At 41.8% G+C, this 18,936-nt stretch overlaps 1 protein-coding gene across 1 annotated transcript in view; it reads left to right on the forward strand.

Moving 5' to 3' along the window:
* The first annotated feature begins 15,781 nt into the window (after window positions 1–15,781).
* Window positions 15,782–18,936, forward strand: part of LOC122540677 (mucin-21-like) — an 11,907-nt gene continuing 8,752 nt past the window's right edge. Inside the window, exon 1 of the mRNA XM_043676744.1 lies at window positions 15,782–16,011. Within this exon, the coding sequence (XP_043532679.1) occupies window positions 15,855–16,011 (157 nt within the window). The 5' untranslated portion in view covers window positions 15,782–15,854. The remainder of the gene's footprint in view (window positions 16,012–18,936) is intronic.

Raw genomic sequence — 18,936 nt, forward strand, 5'->3', positions numbered from 1 at the left:
GACTCCCTAATTGGATCAGATTAACAGCCCAAGTTAGGGATCTCATGTTCTGAGGTCCACCTGGCTGACCTTATTACATCCACTACACCCTTCACTTGCCAACCAAAGCTACCATATTTCAAAATCTCACAATCATATGTTGCACCCTACAAGCAGTTTATTCAACTGTTTGCCACTCTGCCACGTGGCATGACAATCACTGACATGCTTCTCTCTTCTTTACAAGCCCAGGTGGTCACAATGGATAGCAGCAGCAAACCAATGGGAACAGTCAGAGCAGTTTCTGCTGACCCTCCATGGATGAGATGTTTCTGGGAATACTTAGAGAAGCTGTCGCTGAGGCAGAGCATGGGGGAAATGCTGAAGCCCCTGAGGATGATGGGTATGTTCTTGCTAAACATGTCATGTCAAATCCCACTTTACCTTGACCACACAGTCTGAGGTATGAGCTACATGCTGCCGATGGTGTAATGTGCACCTTTTGTTTTCATCTCAATCCCACCTTCCCCTATCCCAAAGCTTCCACGTGTATTTACACTTTCAGGTACCACAGAACAGACCAGCCACTGGTCCCTTAATCTGAAGGGCCAGACTAAAGAAGAAGCACCATCACTTGACCTGATACATGGCACACACCAGCCTAAATAACATGCTGCACATTGCATAGAGAAAGGATCTGATGCGTTACCAAGCAAAAGGGTGGGTGAAAGCTAGGATGGGGGAAGGGATCACATGAAGCTAATTTGCTTCACAGGGTGGTGTAATTTCTGCTAGGGGTTTGAAGATTTTCATAGGATCACAAAAGTCTGGAAACAGGGCCACATCGACCCTCCGAAGATCTTCCCACCGAGACTTATCCCCCTACCCTATACTCCCAATGCCAACATACCGAGTATGCACATTCCTGAACACTATGGGCAATTTAGCATGGCCAATCCGCCTAACCTGCACATCATTAATGATCCAGCTCATCAAAAAAGACCAAAACACGCAGCAACACTAGAATAATAGGCCTATCAGAACACCTACTCTCACAGTCAAAGTCATTAGTGCGTTCTGGCTCAGTCTTGGTTTTCACCCAATGATCAGACCCCATTCCTGTACAGGGGAACGCATGTTGGCCTAGCCATCATCCAACACTAATATCTCAGCTTGCAGTTCAGCAGCGGTAAAGGCCACCCAGAGTCTGTGGGGAAGCAGACTAGTATCTGCTCATTGCCACACATGCACAATTTGTTGCTATGCAATTCAGATTGGGGCGTCACACAACTAGTCAGCAATCTCAGCAGATTATGAGGATCTGGGTGGTGAGAGTAGGGGAGTTTGGAGCAGTGGCATTGAGAAGGAAGGAGCTCCCTGTCCTCACTCCAAAGGAAATAATTTATGCTTCCAGCCTTGACCCTTCTCCAATGGCCTGCTGCCAACCGTACTGAGGTGGTGTACCTCGAATCAGGGTTCAACGAGCTAAGCGGTGCTTGAGATTTTCTTCCTCTGCCAGGTGTAGCTTCCCTCACTGGCAGTCAGCTGCCATTGGACTAGCACTGTTTGGGAGCATTAGGCCAGGCAAAGGCATACGGTATACAAGACAGACACTAGCATATCAGTGGCATATTCTATTGAGGAATGGATGTGAGCTTGGATGCAGTTGCTGCAGATTGTTGCTTTATGGTCACTTTGATTTCATGATTGTGGCCAGGTGTATGATCCATCACAAGGCTGTTGAGGTGGAAAACTGTTGGTCATTGGGGAATCCAAGGATTAATTTGGGAAAGGTTGAGTCTGATGAGAGTTCACACACAGTCCATCCAGAATGTGGATGTGTCAGCTTTCTTCTCCTCTTCAACTTGCTCTTTCTTTTTCTGCCCTCCTTTTCATGAGGTGGTGGAGCTGGTAGTGCAAGTATCACACTTTCTTGTCTGGCAAGTTGTGGAGGAGAAAGGAACCCAACTTGAATTGGGATACTCATTCCAGTAAATACTGGAGAGCACCTCCCAAGAGATCCAGGCAGGAGAGTGGTACTTCATCACAATGGGCTGCGTGGTGACACTCCACATCCCAGCTGCATCCTGGATGGTTGCATTGTGAAAGGAAGACATCATTCTGGTATAGAACAGATAGCCCTTGTTGCTAAGCAGCTCCTCTGGATGATTCCTGGATTGTTGCAAACTGCTAGCACAGAGGGCATGCACCAGTACAATGTACTGAAGGTGGTCACACATCAAATGACCAATAAATAAATAGTATCCTTTGTTGTTCCAGTGGATTTCACCATTGAGATACTAAGACTACTTTTCAGTCACTAGCTCCCTGCACTATAAGACCAAACGTCTGTTTAGCCCCTCGGGCCTGCTCCACCATTCGAAAGGGGTATGGCAGATTGGACATCGCTCGGTCTACCTTCTTACCCTTCGCCCATAACCTTCGACGTCATAGGAATCTATCTATCTATCTATCTATCTATCTATCTATCTATCTATCTATCTATCTATCTATCTATCTCAGACTTGAATAACAACAAGGATTCCGTTCCCACAGCTCTTCGTGCCAAGGAGTTTCAAAGTCTCCCAACCCTTAGAGAAGAAATCCTTCCTCATGAATCCTGCTGAATTCTGAGACTATGCCCTATGATCCTCGACCATCCCATGAGAGAAGACATCCTCTCAATTTACCCTGTCAAGTCCTTGAAGAGTCCTAAATGCTTCAATGAGATTGCTTCTTATCCTTCTGAACTCCAATGAGTAGGGTCCCAACCTATTCAACCTTCAGACAGAAAATAATCCTTCCATACGAAGCATCATCTTAGTGAACATCTTCTGAAATGCCTCCAATGAAATAATATGCTTCCATAAATTCAGGGACCAAAACTGCTCATAGTAATCCAGATGTGGTCTCTTGTACATTTGCAGCAAGACTTCTCTACTCTTATACTCCAACCACCTCAAAACATAGGCCAACATTCCATTAGCCTTCCTGATTACCGGCTACACCTGTTTTCGTGTTGTCTGCAACTTTGGCTACAGTACATTTGTGTCCTTCCTCCAAGTCAAGTGAAGCCCATTGTATTTCCTATGTGATATATTCCAGCCTCAATGGATTCCACTGCAATAAAAAAATCTGCAGCATGGTCAACTTGATGACCACTGGCAGTGCTATCCTTAACCTACGGCTCTGAGACTGTAGATCTGGTTCCAAGTGGAGGCATAGTGCTGTTGCTGGCATAAGTGCAAGTGGGAAAACCACTCCCTTAAGCTTTTGCTAAGAGGGCTTCCTGAAATAACTGCACAGAGGCCAGTATACTGTTACCAAGTCCCCCTTTATTTACTTGTGCACAGTACACTGGCTGTGGCCAGTCAGTTCGGAGTCAGTGCCCTGAACGGGGGAGATTCTAAATCTCCTGGTTGGATCTTTTATGTTTCGTTTTTCTTTTTTTCTTTTTAGTTTCTTCCTCTTACCCCCACACTACCGCCAAACTGCAGAGTGCTATTTAACCCCAGCACCCATGTCGTGTGTGTGCAGGTGTAGGACACGGTGAAGAACAGGTGTTTAAATATTTATTTGTATTTCACCACCAGGAAGAAAGGAAACACCCGAGCGGCTCGTGACAAGCAGTGCCCTTCACCTCAAAGGAAAATGCTGTGATCAAGAAAAGTAAACGGGAGGGCAGGGATTAAATCAAAATGATGTTGGAACGAGAAATAATACACTGCACTCCCTGCAGTGCCCACCTCTCCCTGAACAGCTCGAGGGAGTTGGTAGACACCACGTGCTCCTTCTCTGGGATTGGATGAAACTCCTGGTTGTAAAGGTCAGTCAGGGCTTTCCTAATTGCCTCAGATTAACAAACCCGATCAAGGATCTCGTAGTCAACAAGATCCATCTGGTTCCAATCACTACACCCTCTCCTCCCCACCCTGTGAGCAGTTATTTTTCTCTGTTGCCCCTGCTGTTGAAGGCTTAGTGAAGACTTGTTGAAGGCTCACACTAAGACTTCAAGCAGAAGACCGTGCGACAACCCAAGAAGACCCAGCAGAAAATCTGGTCGGCATGGACATCCCTATGACTCTAGAAGATTCACCTTGACCTGCAAGATGCACCTTTGTGGAAGAGAGCCAGCTCAAACATTAGTTCGCAGTGGTATATCCTTTCTCAGACATGTAGAGATCAATAGAGAGTAAATATTGTGTAAATTTGGGAAATGCTCACAATAGTTTGTTGATAAAGTCAAGTTGAACCTCAAACTGAATACTGTCAATCATTGTCTACCTCACCAACAGTAGTATTTTTAATATATAAACTGGTATTGGAAGGATGTTGTGAAACCTGAAAGGGTTCAGAAAAGATTTACAATGATATTGCCAGGGTTGGAGCATTTGAGCTCCAGGGAGAGTCTGGATAGGCTGGAGCTGTTTTCCCTGGAGCGTCGGAAGCTGAGGGTTGATCTTATAGAGGTTTATAAAATCCTGAGGGGCATGGATAAGGTAAATAGACAAGGTCTTTTCCCTGGGGGGGGGGGAGTCCAAAGGTAGAGGGAATAGGTTTAGGGCGAGAGGGGAACGATATAAAAGGGACCTAAGGCACATTTCTTTTCACAGAGAGGGTGGTGTGTGTATGGAATGAGCTGCCAGAGAAAATGGTGAAGGTGGGTACAATTACAGCATTTAAAAGGCATCTGGATGGATACATAAATAGGAAAGGTTTAGAGGAATGTGGACTAAATGCTACCAAATGGGACGAGATTAGATTAGGATATCAGGTTGGCATGGACGGGTTGGACCAAAGGGTCTGTTTCCATGCTGTATGACTCTTTGGTCGAAATGTCCAAAGCACGGACAAACAACTGAAGGTATAGTTAACATGAGGAAGACTAGAGAATGAGAAGAATAATGTCAGGGAATGACAGGTAGAGCAAGAAAGCTGAGAAGCAGGTTGGGAAGGAACAACTGTGGATACTGATCACTGGTCCAGTCAGATTTTACTCTGAAATTCTAAATGTTGCATGCAAGCAGAAAGTATATTTTCTGCTACTGATACCCAATTAAAATAACCCAAAACAAATGCAGCAAGAGTTTATTGTTCCATACTTGATGTTATTGCATTTATAAATTATCCCAAGAACAGCAATATCCAACATGTGCTATAAAAACAAGTGTCTGTTTCGAAAGTGCAACGGAATTTAAACATGATTTACAGAAAGTCACACCCACTTAATGTTGCCCTTTAGCTGCAAGTTAACTCAACCATCAATTAAGCTGCTCATCAAGGATAGACATGTGCCTTTCTGGTTATCCCACTTGAATTAAGTTACAATACACACAATGTTTTGACTGGGTGAGGAAGGGTATAACAGCTTCACATTTTTTTTTAAGATCTGTCAGTCAGTCACAAGTCTTTTTATTCAAAGTTTTTTTTCAAAAAAGCAACATGTTCAGATATTTTAAGCACCTCTGGGGCAGGTGGCATTAGAACCCAGGCCTCCTGGCTCAGATGTAAGTGTGCTACCACTGTATCACAAGAATCCCTAACATTTCCTTCTTAGCATGTAACAATTGCCCTTCAAGTAAAGTGAGTTAAGCAGATCAAAATGGAAGTCCAGTTGTAAGACTTTCTTAACTGAAAGAGAATGGGGAGAATGGAATTACTCACAGTATTCCAATAGTGGGCTGACTAATGTCCTGTAAGGCCGCAACCTGACCTCCCAACTCCTATACTTAGCACTGACTAATAAAGGCAAACACACTAAATGCCTTCTTTACTATCCTATTTACTTGTAACTCCACTTTCAAGGAACAATGAACTTGTTCTCCGAAGTTACTTTGTTCAGCAACACTTCCCAGGACCTTACTACTAAATGTACAAGTCCTGCCCAGATTTGCCTTTCCAAAGTGCAGTACCTCACAGTTATCTAGATTAAACCCCCATCTGCCACTCCTCAGCCCATTGGCCCATCTGATCATGATCCCATTGTAATCTGAGGTAACATTTTTCGCTGTCACTACATCTCCAATTTTGGTGTCATTTGCAAACCTACTAACCATACATCCGATATTCACATCCAAATCATTTGTATAAATGATGGAAAGCAGTGGACCCAGCACCGATTCTTGTGGGGCACCACTGCTCACAGGCCTCCAGTCTGTAAAGCAACCCTCCACTACCACCCTCTGCCTTCTACCTTTGAGGTAGGTTGGGAGGGAACAATTGTGTATTCTAATCACTGGTCCAGTCAGAAGTTATTCTGAAATTCTAAGTGTTGCATGCAAGCAGCAAGTATATTTTCTGGTACTGATACCCAGTTAAAATAACCCAAAATAAATGCAGCAAGAATTTATTGTTCCATACTTGATGTTATTGCATTTATAAAATATCTCAGGAACAGCAATATCCAACATGTGCTATAAAAACAAGTGTCTGATTCGAAAGTGCAACTGTACAATCTGTAAACTATTTTAAGTCCTGATTTGCAGAAATTCACACCCACTTAAGCTATGTTAGGGAGTGGCTGAATAGGCTGGGGTTGTTTTCCCTGGAGCATTAGAGCTAATGGGTGACCGTACAGAGATTTATAAAATCATGAGGAGTATGGTTGAGGCATCTGGAATGGTACATGAATAGAAATGGGTTAGATAGATATGGGCCAAGTGCTGGCAAATGAGACTAGATTAGGTTAGGATATCTGTCCTGGGAAGTGTTGCTGAACAAAGAAACTTTGGAGAACAGGTTCATTGTTCCTTGAAAGTGGAGTTACAAGTAAATAGGATAATAAAGAAGGCATTTAGTGTGTTTGCCTTTATTAGTCAGTGCTGAGTATAGGAGTTGGGAGGTCATGTTGCGGCCTTGCAGGACATTGGTCAGGCCACTATTGGAATACTGTGTGTAATTCCGTTCTCTCCATTCTCTTTTAGTTAAGAAAACCTTACAACTGGACTTCCATTTTGATCTGCTTAAAATTATTTACTTGAAGGGCAATTGTTACATGCTAAGAAGGAAATGTTAGGGATTCTTGTGATACAGTGGTAGCACACTTACATCTGAGCCAGGAGGCCTGGGTTCTAATGCCACCTGCCCCAGAGGTGCTTAAAATATCTGAACATGTTGCTTTTTTGAAAAAAACTTTGAATAAAAAGACTTGTGACTGACTGACAGATCTTAAAAAAAAATGTGAAGCTGTTATACCCTTCCTCACCCAGTCAAAACATTGTGTGTATTGTAACTTAATTCAAGTGGGATAACCAGAAAGGCACATGTCTATCCTTGATGAGCAGCTTAATTGATGGTTGAGTTAGCTTGCAGCTAAAGGGTAATGTTAAGTGGGTGTGACTTTCTGTAAATCATGTTTAAAATAGCTTACAGATTGTACAGTTGCACTTTCGAATCAGACACTTGTTTTTATAGCACATGTTGGATATTGCTGTTCCTGGGATATTTTATAAATGCAATAACATCAAGTATGGAACAATAAACTCTTGCTGCATTTGTTTTGGGTTACTTTAACTGGGTATCAGTAGCAGAAAATATACTTTCTGCTTGCATGCAACATTTAGAATTTCAGAGTAAACTCTACTGGACCAGTGATCAGAATCCACAGTTGTTCTCTCCCAACCTGCTTCTCAGCTTTCTTGCTCTACCTGTCATTCCCTGACATTATTCTTCTCATTCTCTAGTCTTCCTCATGTTAACTATACCTTCAGTTGTTCGTCCGTGCTTTGGACATTTCGACCAAAGAGTCATACAGCATGGAAACAGACCTTTGGTCCAACTCGTCCATGCCAACCAGATATCCTAAACTAATTAGATTAGATTCCCTACAGTGTGGAAACAGGCCCTTTGACCCAACCAGTCCACACCGACCCTCCGAAGAGTAACCCACTCAGATCTAGTTCCCTCTGACTAATGCACCTAGCACTATGGGCAATTTAGCATGGCCAATTCACCTAACCTGCACATCTTTGGACTGTGGGAGGAAACCGGAGCACCCGGAGGAAACCCACGCAGACACAGGAAGAATGTGCAAACTCTACACAGTCACCCGAGGCTGGAATTGAACCTAGGACCCTGGTGCTGTGAGGCAGCAGTGCTAACCACTGAGCCACTGTGCCATCCTAATCTAGTCCCATTTGCCAGCATTTAGTCCACATTCCTCTAAACCCTTCCTATTCGTGTATTGAGATGCCTTTGAAATGCTGTAATTGTACCCGCCTCCTCCACCACTTCCTCTGGCACCTCATTCCATACATGCACCACCCTCTGTGTGAAAAAATTGCCCCTTAGGTCTCTTTTATATCTTTCCCCTCTCACCTTAAACCTATGTCCTCTATTTTGGACACCCCCGCCCCAGGGAAAAGACCTGGGAAACTAATAACTATTTACCCTATCCATGTCCCTCATGAGTTTATAAACCTCTATAAGGTCAACCCTCAGCCTCCGATGCTCCAGGGAAAACAACCCCAGCTTTTTCAGTCTCTCCCCATAGATCAAGCCTTCAACCCTGGCAATATTCTTGTAACTCTTTCAAGTTTCACAAATCCTTCCAGAAGGAGGGAGACCAGAATTGCACAAAATATTCCAAAGGTCGCCTAACCAATGTCATGTACAGCTGCAACATGACCTCCCAACTCGTTTACTCAATACTCTGACCAATAAAGGAAAGCATACAAAATGCCTTCCTCACCATCCTATCTATCTGCGACTCCATTTTCAAGGAACTATGAACCTGCACTCCAAGGACTCTTTGCTCAGCAACACTCTCCAGGACCTTAGCATTAAGTGTATAAGTCTTGCTCTGATTTACCTTTCCCCACCATCCCCCCGACCCCCCAACTCAACTTCACCTCCTTATGACACAGAATGTCTAGTCTCTCCGTGTTCTTTATTTAAAAGGTAAAGTGCTCACTTCTCATGTGTGGGCAAATGTACTTGTTGGATTGTGACAGACTTTATAGTTTCATGTTACATGTTGCAGTGTCATGACATTCAAGGTAATGAGCCTTGTGTGGGAAAGTAGGACAAGTGTAGGCTCTCATGTATTTTTGGAAGTACAGATTCATGGGCCTAAGAGCTTCTTTGTATTGTATGATTCTATTGATATTCCATTTGCACCCCTTACACATTTCTCCTGATTTTTATTGCAGACCTTCAACTGATCCAATAATATACTCTTTCTCAAAGTCAAAATTAGCCATAAATATACTGCAGCCTGAACTTACAGTTCCAACCTTCCTTTTACAAGCAGATTGGAATTGTTTGAAGAGTCCTGCTGCAAATGAAACTAATAACTATTTGTTTTACACATAAAAGTAAGCTTAGGTTTCATTTTATTTTGACAACATCTCACAGAAAGTATTGGGAAGTGTGTAACTATAGAACATGGTAAGGGACTTGGAAGACATCGCAAAGTGATTTTTAATCAGATTGACATTAATGGCCTTTTCAAATTAAATACCAAACCATTGACAACCAGATGTTGTACTAAACAACTACATTCAACATATGAGCACTCAGCATGTGTCTCTCTAAATATCTGTTTTTAATTATACAATGGCAGATTTCTGAAAATAATCTCAGAAATTAAAATAACAAATCAAACAACCTGAATGCCAGTCACTAACACAACAGTGAACCTAAGAATCAACAGTGCAGAATTTAGGAACTCAGATCACTGTCAACTTATACAACAGTATGAATCAACTAAATGACTTCTTGTGAATTTAAAACAAATCCAGTCATAAATTCTTCTAATAGTGTTTTCCCATGGCATCTCACTTCCCTGAGTAGTCTGCCCTGGAGAATTTATCAAAAGCGTCACTAAAGTCTATGCAGTCCACATTAAATCTCATCAACACACACCTGATTACCTCCTCAAAAACTTTGTTCAGATTTATTTAAATGCAACATTTCCTTAACAAATCCATGGCGACCACTCCAATTATTCTGAGCCTTTCCAAGTATAGATCCATTCAGTCCCTCAGCATTCTTTCTAATAATTTCTATACCACCAAGGTTAGGCTGACTGGCTTGTAATTTCCCACGCCTGGTAATTTTCCTTCCTCCCTTTTGTAATAATGGTGCAACATTAGTAGCTCTCACATCCTCTGGTTATCAGCCTGAGAGGTTTTGAAAATTAATATCAGGGTCCCAAATTCTCCTTCCTTGCTCCCACAGGGTTTGGGTTACAGTTCATCCAGCCTGCAGGTTTATCCAATAGTAAGACAACTGAACCACAAGTACAAAGTTAAAAATCACACAACACCAGGTTATAGTCCAACAGATTTAATTGGAAGCACATTAGCTTTCATCAGGTGCTAGTGTGCTTCCAATTAAACCTGTTGGATTATAACCTGGTGTTGTGTGATTTTTAACTATGTACACCCCAGTCCAACACCGGCATCCCTAAATCAAAACCACAAGTAAGTCTCTTTCTCTCTCTTTGGCCTGTACTCTCACTATTTCCTCCATAAATATCTCCTAATGTTGCTGGGGAAGATGATGATGACCCAGTGGTACTATTGCTTAAGCAATCAATATCAATTAATGTTCTGGGTCCTGGGTTCTCATCCCACCATTGTGGTTGGTGAAAGTAAGAGTCCAATGATGACCAAGAAACTGTTGACGATTATCGGAAAAAAAAACTTACTTGCTTCACTTAAGTTCTTGAAGGGAAGAAACTGCTTTCCTTACCCAGTCAGGCCTACACGTGACTCCAGACCCATAGCAATATAGTTGCCTCTTAATGGCCATTTGGGCAATTAGGGATGGGTAATAAATGCTGGCCGAGCCACTGATGCCCAGATCCCATGAATGAATTTAAAAAGAAATTGTTCCCAGTTCACTTGGGCCAAACTGTACCTTATTTTAATAAAATCAATCTTTCTCCAGCTTGGAACTTTTATTCCAGATTTATCTTTATCTTTTCTATAGCAATTTCAAAACCTAACTGAAGTATCTTCACTACATGCAAAATGTTCCCCTCCTGACATGACTTCCACCAATCTGGTGGATCCTCAACATCTCCCTGACTGTCTTGGAAGGCTATAATACATACCCAACAGTCTGCTTGCATTTTTTCACTTCTAACCTCTGGCCTAATTTAGTGATCCTTCCAAAATATCATCCATCCTCAATGCTATAAATCATTCCTTTATCAATATTGTGATTCTTCTATCCCCTCATTATCTGGCCCGAATAAAGTCAGCCCCCAAATTAAGAATGTGTTCTGTTCCAGAGTGTGCCTGTAAGTTGAGTTATATTCAAGACTGAACACAATATAGTACTATCGAAAATAGCCATTCGTATGTACAAGCAAACATTCACATGTCAGATCCTTGGAGGGTCTGGGTTATAAGAAGAGGCTGGATAGACTGGGACTTTTTTCACTGGAATGTTGGAGGTTGAGGGGTTTTATGAAGGTTTATAAAATCATGAGGGTCATAGATAAGGTAAATCGCAAATAAGGTGGATTTTCCCAGGGTGAGAGAGTTCAAACCAAGGAGGGATATTTTTGAAGGTGAGAGGAGAAATATTTAAAAGGAAGTTGAGGAGCAATGTTTTCACACAGAAGGTGGTTTATATGTGGAATGAACTGCCAGAGGAAGTTTTGGATGCAGGGACAATTGCAGCATTTAAAAAAATTTGGATGGGTAGAGGAATGTTTAGAGGGATATGGGCCAAATGCAAACAAGTTTAGTTTGCGAAGCTTGGTTGGCATAGACTAGTTGGACCAAAGGGTCTGTTTCTTTGCTGTATGACTCTACATTTTCAGACATTTCATCACCATACTAGGTAATATCATCAGTAAGCATCCAGTTGAAGCGCTGGTGGCATGGCCTGCTTTCTACTTATGTATTTAGGTTTCCTTGGGTGGGTTATGTCATTTCCTGTGGTGATGTCATTTCCTGTTCTTCTTCTCAGGGGGTGGTACATGGAATTCAAGTCAATATGTTTGATGATAGAGTTCCGGTTGGAATGCCATGCTTCTAGGAATTCTCGTCTGTGTCTCTATTTGGCTTGTCCTAGGATGAATGTGCTGTACCAGTCGAAGTGGTGTCCTTCCTCATCTGTACGTAAGGATACTAGTGAGAGTGGGTCACGTCTTTTTGTAGCTAGTTGCTAGTGGCAACCAGCCACAAAAAAGACATGACACACACTCATTAGTATCCTTATATATAGATGAGGAAAGATACCACTTCGACTGGGACAACACATCCATCCTAGGACAAGCCAAACAGAGACACACACGAGCTGTAGGCTGTGAACTGGAACGCGATAACAAACACGTTGACTTGGATCCCATTTATACACCTGAGAAAAAAAACAGAAAATGACATCACCACAGGAAATGCCATCACCCACCCAAGGAATCCTAAACACATCAGTAGTGAGTGGGCCATCTCACCAGTGCTTTATCCGAACTCTCACTGATGATGTTACCTAGTATGATTACAAAATGTCTGAAAACGAACCATCCAGCTAAACGAGCAAACCTACATCCAAAGTTAAATATATCTCAACAGCAGTAGAAAATCTCACTGTGAGAATGTTGGTTCCATTCCTGTTCAGATATAATGCATCCAACTCAAACAAGATATACCTCCCTCAGAGATGGTCCCAAAGGCTCAGGAATCTAAAACCCTCTCTTCTGTAACATTTATCTCGGCACACATTCAGCTGTTCTATCCTTTTATTCCTATACTCACTACTGTTTGACACCAGGAGTAATCCTCAGATTGCTACCTTTTTAAAATCATGCTTTTCAATTTCTGACCTAATTCCCTTGCAGGACTTCATTTCTCTTCCTTCCTAAGTAATTAGTTCCAACTTTGGCCAAGCCCTCTTATTGTTCACTGTTCTCATTCACAATGTTCTGCCCTGCAGCTGTTCTAAGATATCCTTGACTCTGGCATCAGCTACCTTCCCTCTAGCCCCAACACCCCTCCCATTTATCTCTCAGCCCCTGGCCCACAAGCTCATTCCTGATGAAGGGCTTATGCCTAAAATGTCAATTCTCCTGCTCCTTGGATTCTGCCTGACCTGCTGTGCTTTTTTCCAGTATCACACGATCGACTCTGGCATCTCCAGTTAACATATCATCCTGGAGCCATATCTATAAATGCTGAAGCATCAATCAATTCCCCTTGGTAATGAATTCCCCCTTCATTATTGACCTTCCATATTTTTCCCTCCCTCCCACAAGCAGCAGGACCACCCTAAATGTCATGGCCTTGGCTCTGGGTGGCCTTCACAGAGGAGCCATCACTCTCACTGTTTTCCAAGCCCACAAAATAGTTTGCCATTGTGATAGATGTGGGGATTCCCTCATTACCTGCCCAATCCTCTTCTTCTGTCTGCTGGTCACTCATTCCCACACTGCCTGCACATCCTTAAGCTGCAGGGTGATCACATCCTGAAATGACTTTCTCAGCCACAAAAATGCTCCGTAATGGCACCCAGCTTACCACTCAAACTCCAAAACCGGGAGTCTTTGCTCCAACCAGAGGCACCTCCTGCAGGTCATCCACACTGCCAGGAGTGTATAGCATTTCCCAAATGGTGCTGGATGTGCAGACCATGGGACTGAGCTCCCTAGTCATATCCTAATTCAAAGTTGAAACTTTATTGCTGGAACAGCACAGCAGGTCAGGCAGCATCTAGGGAACAGAAGATTCGACGTTTCGGGCACATGCCCTTCTATCCTAATTCAATAAAATATGGATCTTTTTTTTAAAGTCCTTGTACCTATTTAATATAGACTCGAAAAAATGTATTATTCTTGGGCACTGTGGATGCATTATGGGTCAAGGATTGGGAGATGCCAAAAAGGTCCCAATTGCTCCTTGGCAGAAGCTGCTGGCATAATATTTCAAGGCCGATGAAACCTTGACGGGCACTGGAATGGGATGGCATCTCATTCATTCCGAGCATTGGTACCACGTCAACAGATGATACAGTCAGGTGATGATGACCTGGACATCCTTAGCCACTGCCTGCACTGATTCTCTGGGAGCTGTGGATAATGACAAGAAAGCCAGTAGATTCATGATCTGATCATTCTCGTCTGCCTCCATGAGGGATCTTCACCTACTGGTTCTTTTGCTGTAGGCTGTGATCAGCCACTGGAAGTTGCTGTTCTTGCTGGGTTTAGTGACATGATTGTAACTGATATCTTCTTCAACACTGTCACTGCTTGTTTACGAACACTTGAAGGAACCCTCCAAGTGAGGCTCCATCTCAGATATGCAAGCTGATAGCCTGTTAGGAATGTTGAAAAGAGAAGAGCATTTAAGTAACAGTAGCTCTGATCATGCACCATCATTCACAATGAAGCAACATGCTATGTTAAATTTACTGTATGATGTGGACATTTCAGAAGCAGACCAATGTCATACCTTGTTCCGGAGCTGAGTTAATACAACCTTATTCAAATGTATACTGCAGATCCAAAGTGCTAATGCTGTATGGATGAACATATATCCACCATAACAATAGCCCCTTCCAAATGAAAAGCACCTTTGAACATTGTAGACCATGTAATTGCACATTTAGTTCAGTATGAGAATGTGGCAGCCAATAAAGCATCATATTCCAATGTCCACATTTGATTGGTGTTGTAGAAATGAGAAAGCCAGGTGAGATTTTTAGTTTTTCATCTGCATAGCTTGTGCATCTGAGGGTATTAGGGAGCCAATTGATGCAAAATGTATAATGGTCAAAATTGCCTTAAATAATTGTTGTCAAAAGAATTACTTTTAATGGCATCCAATTTGATGGCAGATGGGCAGCACTGCAAACTCAGTGTGTGTGTGTGGTTAATACATTATATACACGCACATCACTATTTGTTGTCCATTGTTCCTCAGCTCTGTGGTAGTTGGCACAGTGGCTCAGTGGTTAGCACTACTACCTCACAGTACTAGGGACCTGGGTTCGATTCCAGTCTTGGGACAATGTGTGGAGTTTGCATGTTCTCCCTGTGTCTGTGTGTGTTTTCTCTGGATGTTCCAGTTCCCTCTGACAGTCCAAAGATGTGCAGATCAGGTGAATTGGTAACGTTAGGTGCATCATTCAGAGGGAAATGGGTCTGGTTGGGTTACTCTTCAGAGGGTCGGTGTGGACTTGATGGGCCGAAGGGCCTGTTTCCACACTGTAGGGAAATCTAATCTCCATCAAAAGAGATACTCCAACTTAATCGTTCAAGCTAAAGTCACCCCTCAGTAACATATTGACCACATTTTTCATTACCGGAACTACTCACCGCTTTTTTCCATTCCTTCCTATGTGGCAAATATCCTTTAACATCCAGTTCTGATTCTTGCTCAGCCTGCAACCATGACTTGATAATGTCAATTACATCTATCATTTTACATCTATTTTGGCACCAATACATCAGCTTTATTGTGATTGTTGTATGCATTCAGATAGTGTACCTTGATTGTGTTTTTTTTTAAATTGTCGCAAACTTAAACCTTGGCTGCTGAAACACTTTTAACTTTGTAGTTGTCCAGTCCTGTCCCATTCTGAATTAAAAACCTGAAGCCTGATTGTTAAAGAAAACTACAGAAGTACTTCATGTACAACTATCTTTTATTCCTCATACTGATGTCATAAATAAGTTACCATTAAGCCTATGTTAAACATTTTAGAAAAGGGTGTTTAAGAACAATAGTTGGTGTGTAAAAAATATTTGATCAGTGAATTGGAGAACCCCACCCTATAACGAAACCAATAAATCACGAAGATAGAAATAGCCTTGGAGCAATCACGCCTTAATATTATAAATACTGCACCTTTTGAGGATAGGTTATTGCTGAAACAACAGTTGACACAGCACCTCTTTCGCTGTGTTGGAGAAATCATCGAAAGAAATGGCTTCAGTTCTACCAGTGCTTCTTTTTTGCCTGATTCTTCAATATACACCAACCTACGCTCAAAATCCTTGCATGATTCAGAATGCCATCGCTGGTGGTCCATTTAATCTAAGCGTTAATCCACTGTACTACATGGCAAATACAGAATATAATGGTGAGTTACTGTCAGTTTCAGCAAAGGCAATGCCTTTTCTGTAGGGTCAGGCTTAATCTTTAAGTCAAATGTTATTATACATTTTCCTATCTTAAAAATAGAAAATAAAAATGAACTTTGTCTTTTTAACCAATTAATATATTAGTATTTGCTTTCATGTTCTTTAAGTGTAAAAAGGATTTGGGAAAGAAACACATTGTTGATGAGCCGTGATGTCCAAAAGGATCTGATAACTAGCCATGTGCAGATGTAGATGTATGTAGATTAGATGTAGATATATGTAGATTAGACATAAGATGTAAAGATATTTCAGTTTGGTCACAATAATCTGCTTTTTAGTTCTGCATATTCAGAGTTTTACATAACTGTGATGATTTAAACTTGGGGTCTTTCCAATTAATCTAGTACTAATCATCACTTTAAGGAGCATGTTTTATATATCCTTTGGTGATGAATGCTACTTTTAATAATTGACAATAACATTTTAGGTAAGGCTTTTGGCATGCCCCATAACATCTTTGCTCATACTGCAGTTTTATGTGGAAGCGGTAGCAAAGAGTCTACAGTTTATAATCTTCTGTGCTTTAGTTACTGAACTGCTCTGCCAATGAAACAGTTTCCTGTATTTAATTTATCAAATCATATCATAATTTTGGTTTTTTTTTTACTAACTCTCCACTAAATCTTCTCTGGCACTAAGGGGAACAATACTAGTTTCATTTGTCTGGCCAGCATGTGACTCCAGAACCACGGTTGACTCTTAGGGCAATTAGGGTAGGCCATTAATGCTGGCATAGCCAAATATACTCTAATCCTGTTAATGAGTTTTAAAAAAGGTTTGACTTGACATAGTAGCTAACATTTTCAACTATCAGTAAAATTTCTATCTGCATAAAGAGGTCAGGAAGAAACTTGAATGAAGGGGTTTAATATTCTGAGGTTATTTTGAATTAAAAAGTGAATGATTTATATTTTACTATAAACCTCCTTACACCCTCTAAAAGTTTGGAGTTTGTAAATACAGGTTATGTTAATAATGTTACCCCGCCATTGTGAGAAATCTAAAACCCTTGCATACTAACCTATCATACTTCATAAATTTATTATCATTAAAATAAAATGACTCCTTTACTGGATACACGCATGTTCTAGTGTGATATCAAGTCATATAGATAACAACTGTCCCAAGCTCTATCCAGCTGTGCTAGTCAGGATAGCAAGAAGGCCTGTAGAATGGATTTCAAGACCTCTCTGCTGAGGTCAGGTAAAGTCAGTTTCATTTACGAATGTTCTTTCTATCACCTCAGTAGGAATATTTACTCTTCATATTCAAATGTTTCTGGCAAGGTGTCAAGATGTTATCTGCAAAACTGCATTTCAGACTGCCAGATATACACAGTAGGTCAATTCTGATGAAAGATCAATGACCTTAAACTCTGAAAGAAAGGAGTTTATGCTCTCCACCAATGCTGCCAGCCCTACTGAGTATTTTTCAGTGTTTTTTGTTCTTATTTCGGATTTCTATCATCCAATATGTTTTGGTATTTTTAGATATAATATGGAAAAATTTGAGGAATTGCATTTTGATACAACAAACAGAAATAGGACTTACACAATTAACAATTTTATCCCCCCCCACCATTGTGTGAAATCTGAAATCCTTGCATACTAACCTACTATACTTGGATGGTGTTAGAGAACAGAGGTTTCTTGAGGTTCAGGTACATAATTCATTGAGGTTTGCATCGCAGGAGGACAGGTTGGTTAGGAAGGTATTTAGCACATTTGCCTTCATTACTCAGTCCTTTAGAGTATAACAGTTGGGAAGTCATGTTGAGGTTGTACAAGACATTGGTGAGGCCTCTTCTGGACTATTGTGTCCAGTTCTGGTCACCCAGTTATAGGAAGGATATTATTAAAGTTTCTGAGAAGATTTGTAGCTCGGGTGCTCGTTATGTTTGGCTTGTCCTATAATAGTAGTGTTGTCCCAGTCAAACTCATGTTGCTTGTCATCTGCATGTGTGGCTACTAAAGATAGTTGGTCATGTCGTTGTGTGGCTAGTTGGTGTTCATTGAGCAAAACCAATGTAGTGTACAAAATCCCATGCAAGGACTGCACAAAACACCACATACGACAAACAGGAAGACAGTTAACGATCCGCATCCATGAACACCAACTAGCCACGAAACGAGATGACTAGCTATCCTTAGTAGCCACACACGCAGATGACAAGCAACATGAGTTCGACTGGGACAACACTACTATTATAGGACAAGCCAAACAGAGAACAGCGAGGGAATTCCCAGAGGCATGGCATTCATCCACATATTCAATCAACAAACACATCGACCTGGACCCAATATACCAGCCACTGCAGTGGACAGATGGAACTGACAACCGGAAGCGGCAGAGACAAACCACTATAAATGCCAGAGGAAACAACACAAGTGCTTCACAGGGGGCTTCCAAGCACTGAGGATGTTACCTAGACAGGGGATGAAACGTCTGCAACACAAATTCCCAGCTCGGCAAACAGAACCATGACAACGAGCACCCGAGCTACAAATCTTCTCACAAACTTTAATAATAAGACCATAAGACCATAAGACCATAAGACATAGGAGCGGAAGTAAGGCTATTCGGCCCATCGAGTCCACTCCACCATTCCATCATGGCTGATGGGCATTTCAACTCCACTTACCCGCATTCTCTCCGTAGCCCTTAATTCCTTGTGACATCAAGAATCTATCAAATTCTGCCTTGAAGACATTTAGCGTCCCAGCCTCCTCTGCACTCTGTGGCAATGAATTCCACAGGCCCACCACTCTCTGGCTGAAGAAATGTCTCCGCATTTCTGTTCTGAATTTACCCCCTCTAATTCTAAGGCTGTGTCCACGGGTCCTAGTCTCCTCGCCTAACGGAAA

The sequence above is a fragment of the Chiloscyllium plagiosum genome, chromosome 35, assembly GCF_004010195.1.
Source record: "Chiloscyllium plagiosum isolate BGI_BamShark_2017 chromosome 35, ASM401019v2, whole genome shotgun sequence".
Taxonomy (NCBI): domain Eukaryota; kingdom Metazoa; phylum Chordata; class Chondrichthyes; order Orectolobiformes; family Hemiscylliidae; genus Chiloscyllium; species Chiloscyllium plagiosum.